We start from the raw sequence: 20,520 nt of genomic DNA on the forward strand, positions 1-20,520 counted from the left end.
TAGGACCCAAGTCGGCAGGTAGTTGATCATTATATCCCCACAAGACACAGTTAAAGTCTCTGTTTAGGGAGACACCTGGTGTTGCCGGAATGGTATGCCCCTCAGGATTGTAATGCGGAAGTGTGTGTGCACTTATGTGTTCAATGAATGGAGTTATGAAGATTACGCACATGTCTTGTCTTTTATAAGAAACCACAAACACATTGTCAGAAGTACATGAATACCTTGGATAACCGTGAGTAGGACTTATCTTTTTCAATGTCTTCAAGCTGATTTTGGAGAACGAGAGGCGGCATGGCATCAAGCAATCCAACCCCGGACGAAACGAAGTTGACTGGGGATGTAGCAAAGAATTGGGACAATTTCAGGGCCGAATTTGAGGATTATGTACTGGCTTCTGGCTTGGATGCGAAATCGGAAGCGGCAACACTGAGACAAGTGATGGGCAGGGAATATCGACACATCTATAAGCACAAGCTCGATCTGGCGGTAGAACAACAGGTGAATGTGAAAGCAATTTTGGATGCATTAGAAGGCTATTTTAAGCCAAAAAGGAATGTCATATTTGAGAAGTATGTCTTTGGAACGACAAAGCAGGACAAAGGCGAGCCAATCAGTGCGTTTGTAACGAGACTAAGGGAAAAAGCAACCACTCGCGATTATGGTGTGCTGTGGGAAGAGCTGATAAGGGACAGGCTGGTCCTTGGTATTTGTGATAAAAGTGTGCGGCGCTGCTTACTCAGGGAAAATAACCTCACACTTGATTCTGCAATCGACATATGCAGAGCAGCGGAAGCGACGAATATCAAGCCGAAAATTATTATCCAAAACAAACACATGGAACAGGTTCATGCTGTAAACAGGCAACAGCAGTGAGGTCAGTTCAAGCATGACCGCTCAGACAAGCCCCACGAGAATATGCGGCAGAAGGTCACCAACAGTGTATGCAAGTACTGTGGACTTAGACACTTACGCGGACGTGATGCCTGCCCCGGAAAGACCTGCCGTGGGTGTGGATCTCTCAACCATTTTGTAATGGTGTGCATGAAACATGCATGGTCAGATCAAGTGAATCCAGCAGAGGTAACAAGCAGTGAAGATGAGAGTGTGAGGGACTATGTCTTTTCAACTGAGAGCACTCTCATGATAAACAGACGATCACAAAGGTGCCAGCTGCATTCTGGGGCTACGTGCAATGTCATGAGCATTGAGGATAAGAGGAAACTGGCTCCTTAAGCACCACTGCTTCTGAGCACAGTCAAACTGCTGTTGTACTCAGGGGAAACAATGGGCTCTGTTGGGATCTTTCGAACTGAATGCACAGTGCGGGGTAAAGATAAAGATAAAGATAAAGATGTTCTTTATTAGTCCCACAATGGGGAAATTTGAAGTGTTACAGCAGCAAAGATATAGATCACACAGAGTCGGCGGCGTAATGTAGCCGTTGATGTATAACATTAGCAGCAGACATTCATAAAAAGCATGCAAATATACACAGTATAAACGTATCTAGTGTAAGGAAATACTCCTAATGCCTGTCCATTATACAGAGGGGGAAATACTGTAATGATAAAAGCTACTGAATGATTGAAAATACTGCAATGATAAAGATATTACAATGATAAAAGTACTGTAATGGTGAGAGTACTGAAATGACAGGAAAGTACTGCAATGATAGAAAATACTGCAATGATAAAAGTACTGTAATGGTAAAAGTACTGCAATGATAAAATATACTGCAATAGTAAAAGTACAGCAATGATAGGAAATACAGTAATTATAAAAGTACTGCAATGATAAAAGTACTGTAATAGTGAACATCCTGCAGTGGTAGAAATACTACAGTGATAGAAGTATTGTAATAAGAATACTGTAATGGTAAACATAATACATCATTGGTCGATGTTTAAGTACACCCTTGGCTGAAAGTACAGTAGTAGTTAATATTGCATCCTAGGACTGCACAGTTGCACTAATGCCCTCCTGTTTGTAGGCCTGACCCAATGTTCTTGTTAAAAAGTTTTACAGCAGTCGGCAGGAAGGAGCGGCGAAATCTCTCTTTGGTACAGCGAGGGTGTAAAAGTCTGTCACTGAAGGAGCTGTAAAGTGTTCTCAGAGTGTCATTGAGTGGGTGGGCTGGTTTGTCCAGCATTGATGACAGTTTTGCCTTCATCCTCCTGCCCCCCACTGAGTCCACAGAGTCCAGGGAGCAGCCCAGGACAGAGCTGACCCTCCTCACTAGTTTGTTCAGTCTCTTTTTGTCCCGGTCCGAGATGCCTCCTGCCCAGGAGACCACTCCATAGAAGATGACCGGTGAAACCACCTAGTCATAGAAGTTCCTGAGGAGTGTTCCCCGAACGCCAAAGGACCTCAGCCTCCTGAGTAGGAAGAGTCTGCTCTGACCCTTCCTATAGAGAGCATCTGTGTTGTCGCTCCAGTCCAGTTTATTGTTCAGATGAACACCCAGGTACTTGTAAGTTGAGACCCTCTCAACGTCTGTTCCCTGGATATTCACTGGTGCAGGTGGAGAGTGCCGACGCTTGCGGAAATCCACCACCAGCTCTTTGGATTTCCCAGCGTTGATTTGGAGGCGGTTCTGCTGACACCAGTCCACGAACCCCTGCGTACCCCCTCTTTACTCCCGATCGTCATCGTCAGTGATGAGGCCGACAATCGCAGAGTCATCAGAGAACTTCTGCAGGTGACAGGTTGTGGAATTGTATTTGTAGTCCGAGGTGTAGAGGGTGAACAGGAAGGGAGCCAGCACAGTTCCCTGCGGCGCTCCCGTGCTGCAGAGGAGCACGTCAGACACACACTCTTGTGTTCTCACGTACTGTGGCCGGTTTGTGAGGTAGTCGTGAATCCATGTGATGAGGTGGTGGGCCACTCCCGCCTGCTCCAGCTTGTCTCCCAATAAGGCGGGCTGGATGGTGTTGAAAGCACTTGAGAAATATCACTGGCTAGACTTCGTCGATCGTCAGGTGCCACCAAAGACCCCTTCTTTGTGGTGCGACGAGCGTTTAGCTGGGGCTGATGCATTTCACCATACCTGAGGAGTTGAATAAGGTGGATCGCATGAGCATGAGGCCCCTTACTAAGCAGCAAATTTTGGACACAGGCTGTACAAGCTCCCCAAAGCCAGGATTTTTACACTTGCGGATGCACGTTATGCTTTCCTACAATACAAATTGGACAGAGACAGCAGCTACAAGACGGCATTTTGGACACCATGGGGCAGGTATCGGTGGTTGAAGTTACCCTTTGGAGTGTCTCTTGCTCCTGAGGTTTTTCAGCGGAAACAGCATGAACTTTTGGCAGGGCTCAGTGGAGTCGATCCCATAGCTGACGAAATATTGTTTGTGGGTTGTGGTGACACTGATGCTGAGGCCGAATTAGACCACAACGTCAAACTGGCAGTTTTGAAGGACAGATGCAGCGAAATCAAACTAAGACTGAGCCGAAAAAAACTCCAGTTCAAAGTCAAAGAAGTGAAGTTTCACGGACACATATTGATGGTAGGGGGTCTGCAACCGGACCCAGAGAAGAGCAGGGCTGTACAGGATACGCCCTGCCCCACTGATGTCAAAGCACACCAGAAATCTATAGGATTTGTGACTGTCAGGGAAGTTTCTATTAAAACAAGCCTGAACAAAATGAATCAACCAGCCAAGATCGTCTTTGTCACTCGCGAGGAGCAGCCCCCTGAGCAGTCAGGGGCGAAGCTACTGCTTCCTGCTCCCGCGTGGTTTTTATTGTATCACAGCAAAGCAATTTGAATATGCAACTCATACAGAATGGAAACACCCCTCGCATAAAGGTCAGTGTGACTTCAGTTTGTGTCCTTGGATCTCAGACACTTTTACTTCATATCCGTCTGGAATGTGCGCCTGACTTGTCTCTTCCTATCAGTGCAGGCACTTCTGTTAACACTGGATAACACGGGTACAATGTTCACTTGAATTTCAAATGACCTGTAAGCATAGTTTGAAACTTGATAATATGACAAACTAATTTCTTTGACAGTGACCTACCTTGCTAAGTTTCTGTCGCACTTATCGGAGGTGTGTGAAGCCTTCTGCCATCTATTGGCCCACTGATGTCAAAGCAGACCAGAGATTTATAGGATTTGTGACCTACCTTGCTAAGTTTCTGCCGCACTTAATGGGGATGTGTGAACCGCCGTCTATTGGACAAGGACGTGCTATGGCATTGGCTGCTCAAACACGAGGCAGCTTTCCAGGAAATTAAGTGACTGGTCATGGCTGCACCAGTCCTGAGGCACTACGACGTGACGAAGCCGGTCACCATCCAGAGCAACGTTAGCCAAAAGGGACTGGGCTTTTGCCTGATGTAGGAGGTACAACCAGTGGTGTTTGCGTCATGCGCCCTAACACAGACTGAACAGAACTATGCGATAGATAGAGAAGGAGTGCTTGAGTATCGTGTCAACGGTTTCATTATTTGTATGGTAGGGAGATGATAACAGAGGAAACTGACCACAAACAACTGATCGCCATTTTCTTTTTTTTTTTTTAACTTTATTTTTATGAATCAACAGTGTGTAACAATCCTCCACAGAACAACATAAAATAAGAAAATAGTAGAAATAAAAAACAAGAGAAACATTTTTACAATTTTGTACACCAGAAATGACAGTAACAGGCAGAAAAGGGAAACGCGGATATCAAACTGTGTGAACATTAATATTACGTAATGCATTGTTCTAATCAAACAAAGATATGTCCTCCACAACTTTTCAAAAGTGTCAGACTTCAGTTGTAACTTCGCACTAAGGGCCTCCATATCATAAACCTCCCACTGCTTCCACAGTGACACGTTTGGTGGCTGAGGTTTCATCCAATTTATTGTCACATTTTTCCTAGCTGTCATCAAGAGTATATGCAGCAGGTATTTTTGGTCTGTGTCATAAACATCAGCTTCGAACGGAAGATCAAAAAGTAACTGTTTTGGATTGAATGACAAATTGATTCGAAGTGCTCTATCGATCTCGCTCTTAACCTCCTTCCAATAAGGGAGCAAATTCGTGAAGTCCCAAAATATATGCTAGTGGTTGCCAATCAATCCACACCCCCCCAGCAATATTTAACAGATGTGTTATTCATAAATTTGAACACACCAAGGGGGTCCAAAAAAATCTCACCTACATCTTCCAGTCAAATTGTGTCCAAACATTAGTACCCCCATGAGACCCCGTACATATTTCTTCCCACTCTTGATCCTCAATAATAACATTCAACTCCATTTCCCATTTAGTTTTGATGTACGAACTATTGTCTGTAGAATCCAAAACTAAATTTCGGTATATATGGGAGATTCTTTTTGGTAGGCAGACGACTTTTGATCACATTGATAAAGTAAGCTTCAAGATTGGATGGCGCTCTCTTAATAAGATTCCAATCTTCGTGGTTTGTTACACAATGTCTGAGCTGAAAATATCTGAACATGTCACTTCCGGGAAGTGAAAAATTCTCTTGTAAATAGGAGAATGGTTGCATAACATTGTCACAAAATAACTGATCAATAACTCTCATCTTAGTGTTTGCCCACCTTGTAAAGGTGATATCTGACAATGAGGGAGGGAAGTCCGGATTTCTAGAGATCTGCACAGCCCAAGAGAGAGCTGCGCATCCTCTAATTCTTTTTTGCTCTATTGACCATTCTTTTAACATGTGCCTCACCCATATGTTTGTAACTTCCAGTTTCTTTTTGGCCTGGGTATTCAAAAACACTAGCACTGATGGAGGAACAGCTGGCAATGAGTTCTGCTCAATGTTCACCCAGTCCAGCTCTCCATCATTGGTGATCCATGCAACAACTGCTGTCAATTGTGATGCCCAGAAATAATGTTGCATATTTGGGAGACCGAGACCACCTCTGTTCTTCCAAAGAGTGAGTGTTTTAAGTCTCACCTTTGGTCCCTTGTTCTGCCATACAAATTTCGATAAAAGCTTGTCTAGCATGTGGAAGGCTGATGACAGGACAATAACTGCGAGGGATTGGAACAGGAACTTGAGTCTGGGAAGCAGATTCATTTTAATGGCCTCTATTCTACCCAAAAGAGATAACGGTAGTACATCCCATCTTTCCAATTAGTTTCTAAATGTCTCGAATAATTTATTATAATTTGCTTTATATAATTGTGAAAGTTGGGGGGTGAACGTGCACCCCAAATACTTAAAGCTCTGATTATTTCTGCGAAAGGTCACTATGTCATCGAGTTGACTAGGCCATATCCCAGACACCATCACCACTACTGATTTATTAGGAATGATTTTATAGCCAGACACATGACAATAATCCGGAAAATTTTGCAACAGAGCCGGGATTGAGTGGGCTGGATTTTCAACAAATAATAGTATGTCGTCGGCATACAGCACTATTTTGTGTTGGTGTCCGCCCTCATCATGTATTCCTTGTATAAGTCGATTTCTTCTGATCAATTCAGCGAGGGGTTCAATACTAAGAGCAAATAGGATAGGCGAAAGTGCGTCTCCCTGTCTTGTCCCCCTACTCATCTTAAAGAAATCGGAACAATGTCCGTTAACCCTAACTCTCGACCGGGGGTCATATAAAACACCTGGATCCAACGCAAAAAAGTTTCATTAAAGCCCATATAGATTGTTTGGTCCAGAAATGTCCAATCCAGCCTGTCAAACGCTTTTTCTGCATCCAGGCTGAGAAATGTTGATGGAGTCCTTCTGGCCGAGGCAATGGATTGCAGGTTGAGGGTCCATCTAACATTGTCGGTGCTACGTCTAGCGGTAATAAACCCTGTCTGGTCTGAATTGATTCATTTCTGTGTGTATTTTTGTATTCTGTCTGCCAAAATAGAAGTCAAGATTTTTAAATCCTGACACAGCAAGCTTATAGGCCAATAACCCATGCACTGCTAAGGGTCCCTTCCTTCTTTGAGTATATGATTGCCTCGGACCAGGTTTTTGGGGGATCCCTAACATCTAAACTTGAAGCGCTGGCGAGGCGCCGGAACGGGGGTCAGCAGCTCTCGGGAGGCCAGAACGGGCCCCAGCAGCTCGGGGGGAACCGGGACGGGGCTTATCAGCTGGCAGGGAGCCGGAACGGGACTCATCCGCTGGCGGGGAGCCGGAACGGGGCTCATCCGCTGGCGGGGAGCCGGAACGGGGCTCAGCAGCTGGCGGGGAGCCGGGACAGGGCTCATCAGCTGTCGAGGAGCCGGGACGAGGCTCAGCAGCTGGGGAGGAGCTGGAACAGGGTTCAGCAGCTGGCGGTGAGCCCGAGTGGGACTCTGGAGGCTGCGTGGGTTGCTGCAGCTGGCGAGGAGCCGGGACGGGACGCTGCAGCTGGCGAGGAGCCGGGACGGGACACTGCAGCTGGCGAGGAGCCGGGACGGGACGCTGCAGCTGGCGAGGAGCCGGGACGGGACGCTGCAGCTGGCGAGGAGCCGGGACGGGACGCTGCAGCTGGCGAGGAGCCGGGACGGGAGGCTGCAGCTGGCGAGGAGCCGGGACGGGAGGCTGCAGCTGGCGAGGAGCCGGGACGGGAGGCTGCAGCTGGCGAGAAGCCGGGACGGGAGGCTGCAGCTTGCAAGCAGCTGGGTCGGGAGGCTGCAGCTCGTGAGGAGCCGGGTCCGGGACCTGATCCCTATCAGCCTGCCGCCATAGGGATTCAGGGGAACGGGAGACGCGAGGGACCGAGACTACAGGGGCTGGTGAACGTGCGCTACAAAACGAAGGACGAGCGGAAGGAGGTGCAGAAACAGACTGTGGACGAGGTGAACGAAGTGGCTGTGAAGAATGTGGCTCAGGGTGTAAATAGCGGGTGTTATGACGAAAGGTGGCAGACCCTTTACTTGGGCGCCGTCGTTGATCACCCCGCGGAGGTCCGGGATAGATGGCCAACCGGGTGCCCAAGTAAAGGTCTGATGGGTGGGATTCAGGGGTGGACTCAAAAGAAAACCGTGACAAAAACTGACTGGGAGAAGAAAACTCTTGAGAAAAATCAAAATCTGGGTAAAACTCGGAATCAGACAAATGAAAATAGGGGTCATCATCTAAATCTGAATTAACAAAAACATGGGGGGACAAAATGGTGTCGTAATTAAAGATGTTAACACGAGACGAAGAAGAGTGGGGAACTGGCTTGGCGGAACATATAGAACTCACACGAAGGGGTTGGTCGGCAGGCTGAGGGGGGTACCAGCTTGAGCGGCAACGGCGAACTCGTCGCCGTGAGCTTCCCGCTGGGTCCAGTACTGGTTGGTTCATTCTGTCAAGGTTGAGGAAGATGAGGACCCAAACGCAGGGAAGCCAGGCAGGGGTAACTTAAAGGGCATTTATTAAACAGAAAACCAAGGCAAACAAGGAACTTGGAAAAACTTAACGACAGGAAACCAACTACAGGGAGAGGCGACAGGAACTGGCAACAGGGACAGGCAACCGGGACAAGCGACAGGGACAAGCGACACTTAAAATGGCAATGAACCAACAAGAACTGAAAGCAACCAGGGAACTAAATACACACAACTTGACGAGACAACGAGGAGCACCTGGACAAGACACGGAGGGTTGGAAGGACCGGATTGGTTAACACTAGGGCTTGGGTAAACGAGCACAGGTGGAAACAATAGACAAGACGAGACAAGACAAGACACATGAACAAGGCCAAAACATGAAACCAAATACTAAACCAAAAATAACAAATACAAATCATGACACAAGCCTCAGTTAGCAATTTTTGCACGGTCTATGTCAAATGAAAGTATGATCTAAAAAGAATTCCTTGATATTGTGCCATTAAAAGACAGAACCCGTGGCATAGATGTGAAAGAAACGATGATGGCTGCATTTGCAAAAGCGAACCTGCCCATAGCAAAACTAACTGCAATAGCCACGGATGGAGCGCCGGCCATGATCGGATCCGTGAACGAGCTTGTGGGGCTATGTAAAACTGATCAAACATTTCCCGACTTTTGGAATTTCCATTGCATCATCCACAGGGAGCAACTCGTGTCTAAATCATTGAATTCAGACAACGTCATGAAGCCTGTGATGGAAATCGTGAACTACATCCGCACACACGCGCTTAACCACAGGCAATTCAGGAGTCTCATCGCTGAGCTGGACCAAGGGCTTCCAGGTGACCTGCCGCTGCACTGCACTGTGAGGTGGCTGTCAAAAGACAAAGTGCTCTCTCGCTTCTTTGAGCTTTTGGATGCCGTAAAACTGTTCATGTAAGAGAAGGGCAAGGACTATCCCGAGCTCTCGGACCTCGAGTGGATTATGGATCTGGCATTTTTGGTCGACATGCTGTGTCACTTGGACAGACTGAACCTGACCCTGCAAGGCAAGTTAAAAATGCTGCCTGACCTCGTGCAATGTGTGTTTGCGTTTATCAACAAACTGAAACTGTTCAAGACGCAAATTCAAAAGAAAGATTTAACGCATTTTCCCACTCTGCTAAAAGCCAGTGAACATGTCACCAGTGCCGCCCTGAAAAAGAAAAGAGACAGATATGCAACGCTGATTGAAAACTTGCACGAAAACTTTGTGACCCGGTTCCGTGATCTACAACTGAAAAGACCACAGATTACGTTCCTTGTCGACCCATTTAATGCGGAGATGGACTGTTTGAAAATCCCGCTCGTCACAGATGAGGCTGCGGCGGAGTTGGAGATGATCGATCTTTGTGAGGAGGATCAACTGAAAGCTGTTTTCAGGGAAGGGACCATTGAGTTCTGGAAACGTGTGCCAATGGAAAAATACCCCAACATCAAACGGGCTGTGCTAAAGATCCTGTCGATGTTTGGGTCAACGTACGTCTGCGAGTCTGTGTTTTCCACCCTGAAACATGTGAAATCAATGCATCGATCTGTTTTGACTGACACTCATGTGAAAGAGTTCCTTCGAGTGGCAACAACGGAATACAAGCCAGATTTGAGGAGGATTGTTCAGGACAAGGAATGCCAGAAGTCCCACTAAGCAGCATAGTAAGAGAAAAATGTCATTGAAAATTGTTATATTTTTGTTTGTGGACTTGCTTGAACTGAGAGTTTATGTGTGTGTGAGACAGTGCACACAATGTTAACTGTTGAAAAAAATAACTGTCATTATCTTGCTGTGGGTCATTTTCAATAAATCTGGCTGAGCAGAGGCCTGTGTGTGTCTCTCTCTGTGTGTGCGCGCACACACACATGATGCATGGAATGATGTTCATGTGTGCCCATGTATGATGTGGCTCTTTGCAGTAACACAGTAAAAAAAGTGGCTCTTAGTCTCTGACTGGTTGGCCACCCCTGATCTAAAGCATAATTATACACCCGGCACAGAATTGGGGGCAGCTCCCTCGCAAAAACTTTATAATACTCCGCCGGGTACCCGTCAACCCCTGGGGAAGCATTGTTCTTTAACTTCCGAATGCAATCTATTATTTCCTGTTCCGTTATGGGGGAGCACATCATCTCAGCCTTTCCCTTTCCCTTGCCTGATTTTACAATTCTAATGAGTCCCGGTCTCCCGACGTTTTGTGTTCATTTTCTAGTCTCTTAATTCCCGCCTCCAATCCAAGTCATTTCGCCTCTCTCTGTCTTTTTAATCTCCACGTGATTTGAATGATGTAACCCCTCATAACCGCTTTGGCACCCTCCCATAAAATAGATGGAGAAACCTCTCCATTATCATTTAAGTCCAAATATGCATTCAGCCTTGCACGTATATCATGTTGGATTTGAGGACTGTTTAATATTAAGTCTCCAAGTATCAAAATTGTCTTTCTTGATCTAACTTTATTTTCAACACGACCGGGCTACGAGCCGACAGAGTCATCGGTTCTATTTCACATTCTATCATTTTATGTACATCAGCCTTTGAAACAAGGAACATATCAAGTCGAGCATAACTCCCATGTACCTGGGACCTATATGTGAAGTCTCTGTCTCTGGGGTGGTGATATCGCCATGCATCAATCAAGTCAAGTCCATCCATCATTCCCAGAACTGTGACAGATTTTCTGGTTTGGGGTCCTTTCCCAGCAGGTAATCGGTCAACTTTTGAGTTCAAAACACAATTATAGTCACCCCCAACCACTATTATTCCTTCCCCTTCATCCGCCAGTTTGGCCTAATTGCCATTTTCACTAAGCCGCATTTGAGTGCACCCAAGCGCCTACAGAGCATGCTTCTCACACTGCAAAACTACAACCTCAATGTAGTTTACAAAACAGGGCCGCATGCACATTTGCGACACTTTGAGTAGAGCCACAGTACATTCAAATAGGCCTGAGGTCACATATAGGCGTCGCTCGATGCATGCTGCAGGGGGCCTCGGAGACCACAGAACATACTAATCAGGCCGATTACTTAAACGTCACAAGCCCTCGGTTGAAGCAAATAAAAAAGTACACAGCCGATGACAACTGCTTACAGACATTGAAGACTGTGGTCTTGCAAGGGTGGCCAGACAGCAAGGATGAGACTCCCGCAGCCGTAAGGGAATACTGGTCGGTTAGGGATGAAATAAGTGCAAAGATGGGGTGCTGTTCAATGGTCAACGGGTGATAATTCCACGACATTTGAGACCCGAAATACTAAAGCGCATCCACATTAGCCACATTGGGGGTGAGGCATGTTACAGGCAGGGGAGAGAAACTGTACTGGCCCAACATACAGGGTGAGATAAAAGATTTTGTCAGGCAGTGTTCAGCATGCAACAAATCTTCACAGAAAGAGCAACAGGAAACAATGTCACACGCTACCCACACGGCCGTGGCAAATCATCAGCATGGACCTATACAAACAGGCGGGCAAATATTTCCTAATTTTAATGGATCACTACTCTGATTTCTGGGAGATAGAACAGCTAGATGACCTCACAGCAGACACAACGGTCCTCAAATGCAAAACACACTTCGCCAGATATGGGCAGCCTGACCAAGTAATCACAGACTGTGGATCTCGATTTGACAACGAGATATTTAAGAAATGTGCAAAAGAATGGAATTTTGAACATGTCACCTCATCTCCAAGGCACCCAAAGTCTAATGGTAAAGCAGAATAAGCCATGAAAATGTCATTTGTGCAAACGAGCTGTAAGCGCTGGCACTGACACGTGGTTGGCCATACTCCACTGGAGAAATATGGCCACAGAAAACATGCACAGCAGTCCGGCGCAGAGGCGTGTAGATTCAAGACATCACTCCCAGTTTCTGACACGCAACTCGAGCCTTGTGTTGTTCACGGTGTTGCTGAGAAACTGAAGGCCAAGCATCAGAATGCAAAGCGTTGGTATGACAGGTCAGCTAGGGATTTGCCTGAGCTACATACTGGGCAGCCCATCAGGATGCAGCCATTGCCTGGTGATCGTACGGGAAAGTGGAAAAGGGGCGTGTGTCAAGGTCATACTTGGTGGACGTTGAGGGGACATTGTACAGACAGAACAGGGTAGATTCAAGACCAGCTGAAAAGACGGTGCTGTTAGAACCACCAGAAGGCCATGTCGGGGAGCAAGACTGCTTGTTGCAGTCGGGGAGGTGGAACAACTCACAGGGTCACAGCAACAATCAGCAAGAGCAGCCCAATCAGCCGATGGGCCCCTCTTCAGACACATTGCAATACAGAACCAGCAGTGGAAGGCGGGTAAAAGCTCCTGATAGGCTGAATTTATGATGTTGGAATTGTATGAATGTATCACAGTAGATGTGTGTTGGTTTTTCTTGTGTTAGATGTTCTTTAAAAAAAAAATTAAAAAATGGAAGAAAAATGTATACTCAAGCTGTTACTATTAAAGGGGAGATGTCAGGGGACACCCCTGGTATTGCCGGAATAGTATGCCCCGCAGGATTGTAATGCGGAAGTGTGTGTGCACAAACGTGTTCAGTCAATACAGTTATGAAGATTACGCACGTCTTGTTGTCTTTTATATGAAACCACAAACAGTCGACCCCTATTAAAATTATTCTTTGTGCTTTATCAGCTATCAATGCTGCAATATTTTTAAGGAAATTTGGGTTATCCTCATTTGGAGCATATAAATTAAGTAAAGCAATCATAATGCCCTCTATTCTGCCAATTACCATCACGTATCTCTCATCTTTATCACTGAAGCACTTTTCGTGACAGAAGTAAACCACTTTACTGAATAGTATTGCTACTAAATATATATATATATATATATATATATACATACATTGAATCGTTCGATACAGTGGTCACGGTTCGGTGCGCACTGGATCGAAAGAAATGATAATAATAATAATATTCCCTTTATTAGTCCCACAATGGGGAAATTCGAGATTCGAACCCAGGCCTCCTGGGTAGACTGGGTCCTGAACGCGGCGCCTTAGACCACTCGGCCATCCTGGCAGCCATAATAATTTGCCCTTTATTAGTCCCACAATGGGGAAATTCGAGATTCGAACCCAGGCCTCCTGGGGAGACTGGGTCCTGAACGCGGCGCCTTAGACCACTCGGCCATCCTGGCAGCAATGTTATGACGATGAGGAGCAGCGCTGTCTATTCCGCCTTTTTATATGCTGCATTGGCGAGCGCAAATCCATTCACTTTACGTTACTGCCCCTCCCACATTAATTTTGGCCCAAGCTACATGGGAAGCTCGCGAGCGGTTGCAACATGGTTACAAGCATACCTGAAGTGGAAGAAACTCCACCAAACTTCACCTCTTGCGTTTGGAAGTCATTTAGTTTCCAAGTATGCACCTGATGCGTGTCGTGGACTACAACTTCAACAGTAGGTCGCAAGTGTCACAGGACGCTTAAAGTAGGTCGGTGGAAGCACAACAAACGTGGTAACATTTTTACGCCGACATCACATCAATGTGAAAATGAGTGGATGTCATAAGGTTCCGGCGCGGACCGATTTCACCAATAGTGTGTTTCCTCTTTTGTACAACAAGACAAGAGTCAAATTAGCAACGGCTTTGTCAGCAACCCCCGCTGCGCAAGCTAACTGTTACGGCACTTTACGTCACTGCTGAGTGGGACATCAAATGCAACGTTATTCAGACACGGCTGCTTGAAAGTCACACGACTGATGATTTAACCAGAAATCTGAAAGAAGTGGCGGAGTATTGAAATTAGTGCGCCCAAACGCAACTACACTTGTTTTATTTAATTGATTTATTTTCAAATATTTTGGAGTTGTACAATACACTCCAATACATCTTTATTTGTATTCAAAGTACAGTGGTTTAAAAAAATAATTTAAGGGATAAAGTGTTTATTTTCTGCTTATACTGAAAATACAGTCAAGCACCTACGATGAATTTTGTGTTACAATGATTCAAATTTTAAAAACAAAGATGTTTCAAATTATACAATATTAAGGAAGATAATTGTTTTGATTGTACACTCGACTGATAAATATGAATTGCAGAAAAACATTTTTAATTTTATATATAAAATAAAGAATATTATATAATACATAGTTTTTACATACCGTTTATAGCCTATATAGTTCCAATTAACTTTAACCCAAGACTTTAGGTTTAAGGTCCTGTTTTTGTTTAAGGAGTTGCTGATGCTGAAAAAATGCTTTACAAGATAAGTATAGTCTAACTTTTATTTGTTAAGGAGCTGTTTATTTGTCAAATATGCTGTAATATGTTGCTTAGAATGCCCCACAGAAGATGGGTCATTTCTCAGATAATTAATTTTGTATTAGTATAATATTTTTTTTTTCATGGTACTGTTGTTGCGAAGTACTCACAGCGGAAAACGAATCAGGTGTTGCTTAAATAGATTTAATTAAATGGAAAATGTGTGTTTTTGAGTTTAAACAAATGTAAGTAGCTTCAATAAACTATAAATTAAAAAAAAAAGTGTATCGAAAAAATATCAAACCGTGAAACTAATATATCGAACCGAACCGAACCGTGAATTTTGTGTATCGTATATTAGGGGTGCAACGATACGTGTATCTGTATTGAATCGTTTGATACAGTGGTCACGGTTCGGTGCGCACTGGATCAAACAATACGCAAAATGTTATGACAATGAGGAGCAACGCTGCCTACTCCGCCTTCTATATGCTGGATTGGTAAGCGCAGACCCATTCACTGTACGTTACTGCCCCTGCCACATTCATTTTGGCTCAAGATGCACGAGAAGCTCGCTCGCGGTTGCAACATGGCTATAAAGCATACCTGAAGCAGAAGAAGCTCCACCAAACTTCACGTCTAGTGTTTGGAAGTAATTTAGTTTTCAAATATGCCCCAGACGCAATGCATGTTGCGGACTACAACTTCAACAGTAGGTCGCAAGTGTCGCACAATGTTACTGTTAATGTAACTACGTCGGTGGAAGTACAACAAACATGGTCACATTTACGCCGACATCACTTCAATGTGAAAATGAGTGGAACGTTCTAAGGTTCCTGCGCGGACCTATTTCACCAATACTGCAACTCCTGATTTGTACAACAAGACGAGAGTCAAAAGAGCAGCGGCTTTGTCAGCAGCCCCCGCTGCACCAGCTGACTGTTACGGCACTTAACGTCACTGCGGAGTGGGACATCAAATGCAATGTTATTCAGCCACGGCTGCTCGAAAGTCACACGAATGCAACTACACTTGTTTTATTTTATTGGTTTATTTTAAAATATTTTGGAGTTGTACAATACACTCCAATACATCTTTAATCGTTTACAAAGTACAGTGGTTTAAAAAAAGAATTTAAGGGATAAAGTGTTTATTTTCTGCCTATTCTGAAAATACAGTCAAGCACCAACGAGGATACACTACTGCATTTGGATGAGTTTGTGTTACAATGATCCAGATTTTAAAAACAATGATGTTTTAAATTATATGATATTAAGGAGGATAATTGTTTTTTTATGCATACTCGACTGATAAATATGAATTTCAGAAAAATATTTGTAATTTAATTTATAAAATAAAGAAATATTCTCGTAAATATTTTAGTATTTTTTTACATACCATATATAGCCTATATCTTTAACCCAAGAGTTTAAGTTCAAGGTCCTGTTTTTGTTGAATAAATTAATGGTGCTGAATATATACTTCACAAGATAAGTGTAGTCTAAATTGTATTTGTTAAGGAGCTGTTTATTTGCCAAATATACTGTAATCTGTGGCTTAGAATGCACCACAGAATACGGTCATTTCTCAGGCCATTTATTTTGTATTCGTACAATATTCTTATTTTTTTTCATGGTGCTGTTTTTTTCATATGTTGCTAAGTACACGCAGCAGAAGCGAGTTAGGTATTGCAAAAATAGATTTAATTAAATGAAAAAAATGTGTGCTTTCGAGTTTAAACAAATTTAAGTAGCTTCAATAAACTATAAATAAAAAAAATGGCACTAATGTATCGAACTTAACCGAACCGTGAATTTTGTGTATCGTTGCACCCCTAATATATATATACACCCCCACACACACACACACACACACACACACACATACATATATATCGATCAATTTTTTTTAATTTCTAGTTTATTGAAGCGACTTACATTTGTTTAAACTCAAAAGTAAATATTTTACACTTGATTAAATCTATTTTAGCAATACCTGACTCATTTTCTGCTGTGCATACTTAGCAGCATAAAAAAAAACAGCACCATGAAAAAAATGAGAATATTGTACAATTACAAAATAAATTATCTGAGAAATGGCCCATCTTCTGTGGTGCATTGTAAGCAACAGATTAAAGCATATTTGACAAATAAACAGCTTCATAAAAAAATAAAAGTTATACTATACTTATCTTGTGAAGTATATATTCAGCACCATGATGTAAAGTGCCGTAACAGTCAGATAGCGCAGCGGGGGCTGCTGACAAAGCCGTTGCTAATTTGACTCTTGTCTTGTACAAATCGGGAATTGCAGTATTGGTGAAATCGGTCCGCGCAGGAACCTTATAATAGTCCACTAATTTTCACACTGAAGTGATGTTGGCGTATATGTGTTACCATGTTTGCTGCACTTCCACCGACGTAGTTAGCGTTGTGTGACACGCAACATACTGTTGAAGTTGTAGTCCACAGCACGCATTCCATCTGGTGCATACTAAACAAGAAAAACAATTACTCCCAAACACTAGACGTGAAGTTTGGTAGAGCTTTTCCACTTCAGGTATGCTTGTAGCCATGTTGCAACCGCTAGCGAGCTTCCCATGCAGCTTGGGCCAAAATGAATGTGAGAGGGGCAGTAACATACAGTGAATGAGTCTGCGCTCCCCAATCCAGCATATAAAGGGCGGAGTTGACAGCGCTGCTTCTCATCGTCAGAAGATTTTGCGTATTGGTCGATTCAGTGCGCACCGAACGATTAGAATAGAGATAGACGTATTGTTATACCCCTGATATATATATATATATATATACATATATATTTTTTTTTTTCTTATAAAACTGTATATATTCTGCAACACAAGATTCCTGTCATCACATACATGACAGCAAACATTTATGGATTTAGGCATTTGGCATCTATTAAACAGACATCTGAAACTTACTTTCATGAATATGGACACAACGACTAGTCCATTGGGGCTCTTGGCAGCTTCTGTATAATTTGTATACAACTCATGATTGTAGTGAATCAGCTGAACCTGCAAAGAGTATATGTGTGAGAGAGAGAGAGAGAGAGAGAGAGAGAGAGAGAACTCAATGAACAACTCGCACGTTGGGATACTGCCACATTGGAATTGCAATAATTTTTTTAAACTTAAGTACATCAGATTAAAACCAATTTTGATAAAACATAGTCTCGATAAAAGGCCGAAAATTTGAAAGGAAATTAGAAGTTGCCTACTTCCTTTTGAGTTTAGCGTAGGGCTGATGAGACTTTCTGTAGCTCTTGCACTGTTGAATGTGGGAGCAAAACGGAGTACCCAGAGGAAACCCATGCGAGCACGGGGAGAACACGCAAACTCCACACAGGAAGGCCGAAGCCGGAATCGAACCCACAACCTCTGCACTGTGAGGCCATCGCACTAACCAGTCAACCACCGTGCCGCCCTAAAGCAGCTTCATTGACTTAAAGGAGTGGAAGAGTTTAAACCTGGCTAGTTTTATTCGATGTCCTGCATCTTGTGTCACTGTTATTCTGTGGAATGCTGAGAGAGCTGTATTGAGAGGGACCCAAACCCAAAGTGTAGACTTGTGTGTTAGGAATAAATCCACTCGTGTGTGTGAAAATGCCGGCTTCCTGATACCTTTCTATTGCAGAACGAGCGCGCATATTGTTGGATGAGTGAGAGTTGGGTAAGGTCGCGAATTGGAGTCAGATTACTAATTTGAGTTTACATTGGGTTAAAGTTAAATTCTAACATTGATATAAAGCTAAATTCCAACAATTTATGGTGACGCCGACGCGATGCATGAGAGGTAAAAGAAGTCTGGGACTTCAGAAAAAAACCACAAGAGTCTGGGACTCGGGTCTGGGACCCACGTCCACACCAGGTGACGACCTGATAGGAGCCGCACATCCGACCGTCTTTCCTCCTTGGGCCTACAGTGACATAAGGTAAGCAGATCCTTTTCAAATTCTGCACATTGGCAATGCTAAATTATAAGAGGAAGGAGGAGCGGAATGGCGTAAATACAAATATATATATATAAAAATAAATAAAAAAAAAACAAAAAAAAAAACAAGTGTAACAGTGTGGACGTTAGTAGGGTATAAAATCTGGGATTTACCTACTAGAATAGTTTGGAACTATTCGTGGTTAAGATACGGTATAAAATCTGGGATTTACGTATCGGGACACGGTTTAAAATCTGGGATTTACGTGTCTGTGTGGAAGCGGTGAGAATGTGAAGCCTAAATTTGTTCTGCGTAAAAAGTGATTGGGACACGCACGAGTGGATTTAGAGATGGAGAATGGGAGGAAATGTGAGAGTTTTCTTGTGCTTGGCGCTTCAGACGAGCGGGCTGAAGTTTGGTCGGAGATTAATGGTCATTATGCAAAGCTGGAATCACAGTTGATTAGTGGAATAGAAAGTAAGAAAATCAAGAAGGTGAAAGAACGAGCCATAAAATAATGAGTTGAAAACCATAGAGAGAACCAACAAATTCACTATTCATTCAATTAAATAATAAGATTTTGTGAATTGGCAGATAACATTATTTATTTTACTTGTGATTTTTCTGAGTTAATATTTTTTCCCTTAATAATTCCATACAAATAAGGAGTGGAAAACACTGAGGCCCTGAGTGGCCCGGGGCCCCTATGTTTGTTTCCATACAAGCCATCCCTTCACAGCTCTTTTCCTGACACTAATCTCCTCGTTGCACTGAGTGCGTGTGTGTGTGTCTGTGTTCCCTTTGGCTGATAAACATAGCTGGTTGTTTGGTCTACTATAGTTTTGTTTACTTTCTTTGCTGCTTCCTCTCTGAAGGTTAGTTATTGTTAATCTGATTCTTCTTATTGTGTTGCATGAAAACATTTTTTTAAGGATCCACTGGCATAAATAAAGGTCAATAAAGGAATTTGTGTTCCCCATAAGAAAATATGAGCCTTGGTTGGGTCAGAGTGACGTCATACTGCAGGTTCCTTGCAAGTTTGATGTGCCACCCGCTGTTAAGGACTTTTTTGTGACATAAGCACTGGCCAATTATATTACTCCTGATAAGACCTGTTAAATTTGTAGAGTTAATTAGTCTTATAGAAAACGAACGTCTTTGCTCGGAGGCGTGCATCTAAACATCAACTCAAAACATTAAGACGCGTTTCGATTTCCCTGCCCCTAACTAACTAACTCTCTCTCTCTCTGTCTTTTTCTCTCACTCTTTGTGTGTGCGGGAGAGCTGGGATTTAACATTTTTTGGACATAAAGAATATACTACTTAATTGATATAGCACATTTCACTTTCAATATTAGGTAATAAAGTAATTAATAGATAAGATGAATACAATTAGCAGAAAATTAGAAATAAACTAAAACACAAAAACATACAAGAGACACCTAAAGAACAGCGACAATCTTATTAAAATTTAAAGCAAAGGGATTATGGTTTTGGGATAAGTTTTAAGTGAAATATTCTATGAACATGTTGAAAGAAAATCCTTGGAACAGGAAACACTAGCAATTGGAGATTGGTTTACCAAATATAAAGTTGGACTAAATAGTTTTGTAGATGATTTATTAACTGATGTGTATTAAATGTGACAAAGGTGGAAGACAGATGTTTTTTTTTACTGTACGACGCGAACGCTGACATGACAATTTTAGAGGACATGACATCATTCCATAAATACCAGACTGCTAACATTCGCATCTATGAGCTGTTTGATGTCACAGGTGCAGTTTCGTCAGCTACGTCCAGGAGAGGAGAAACAACTTCACGGGGAGTGAATGGGAAAATCCAGAGATCCACAGTTGTAAATTTTGGCATACGCTGGCTAAATTAAGGCAAAATTATGGATCTGCCAGCACAAATCTCAGGGAAATCAAGGCGGACGCGCCGAGGGAGGGGTCTCTGTGTGGAATTGGAAAGTATCGTTTGGTGAATGAAAGTGTGAAAGAAAAAGTGTTTGGATGCA

The 20,520-nt window shown here is 43.4% G+C and overlaps 1 protein-coding gene across 20 annotated transcripts in view; it reads right to left on the reverse strand.

The window, feature by feature from the left end:
• The window catches only part of ca10a (carbonic anhydrase 10 (inactive)a), a 211,321-nt gene that overhangs the window by 73,651 nt on the left and 117,150 nt on the right, over window positions 1-20,520 (reverse strand). For 18 of the 20 annotated variants that reach the window (XR_015840588.1, XR_015840590.1, XR_015840594.1 and 15 more), the window contains exons 5-6: window positions 17,488-17,583; window positions 251-334 (exon numbers count right to left, since the gene is read on the reverse strand). The exons of 1 other annotated variant lie outside the window; for it this stretch is intronic. Coding sequence is in view for 12 of the 19 variants with exons in the window: in XM_088287355.1 (XP_088143481.1) it covers window positions 251-334; window positions 17,488-17,583 (180 nt within the window). In the remaining 7 variants the exon portion in view is untranslated. The remainder of the gene's footprint in view (window positions 1-250; window positions 335-17,487; window positions 17,584-20,520) is intronic. One more of the 20 variants, XM_088287353.1, reaches the window with a different exon arrangement.

Source organism: Idiotropiscis lumnitzeri, unplaced genomic scaffold, assembly GCF_059441095.1.
Source record: "Idiotropiscis lumnitzeri isolate Australia: NSW breed Sydney's pygmy pipehorse unplaced genomic scaffold, RoL_Ilum_1.0 HiC_scaffold_40, whole genome shotgun sequence".
Lineage (NCBI taxonomy): Eukaryota > Metazoa > Chordata > Actinopteri > Syngnathiformes > Syngnathidae > Idiotropiscis > Idiotropiscis lumnitzeri.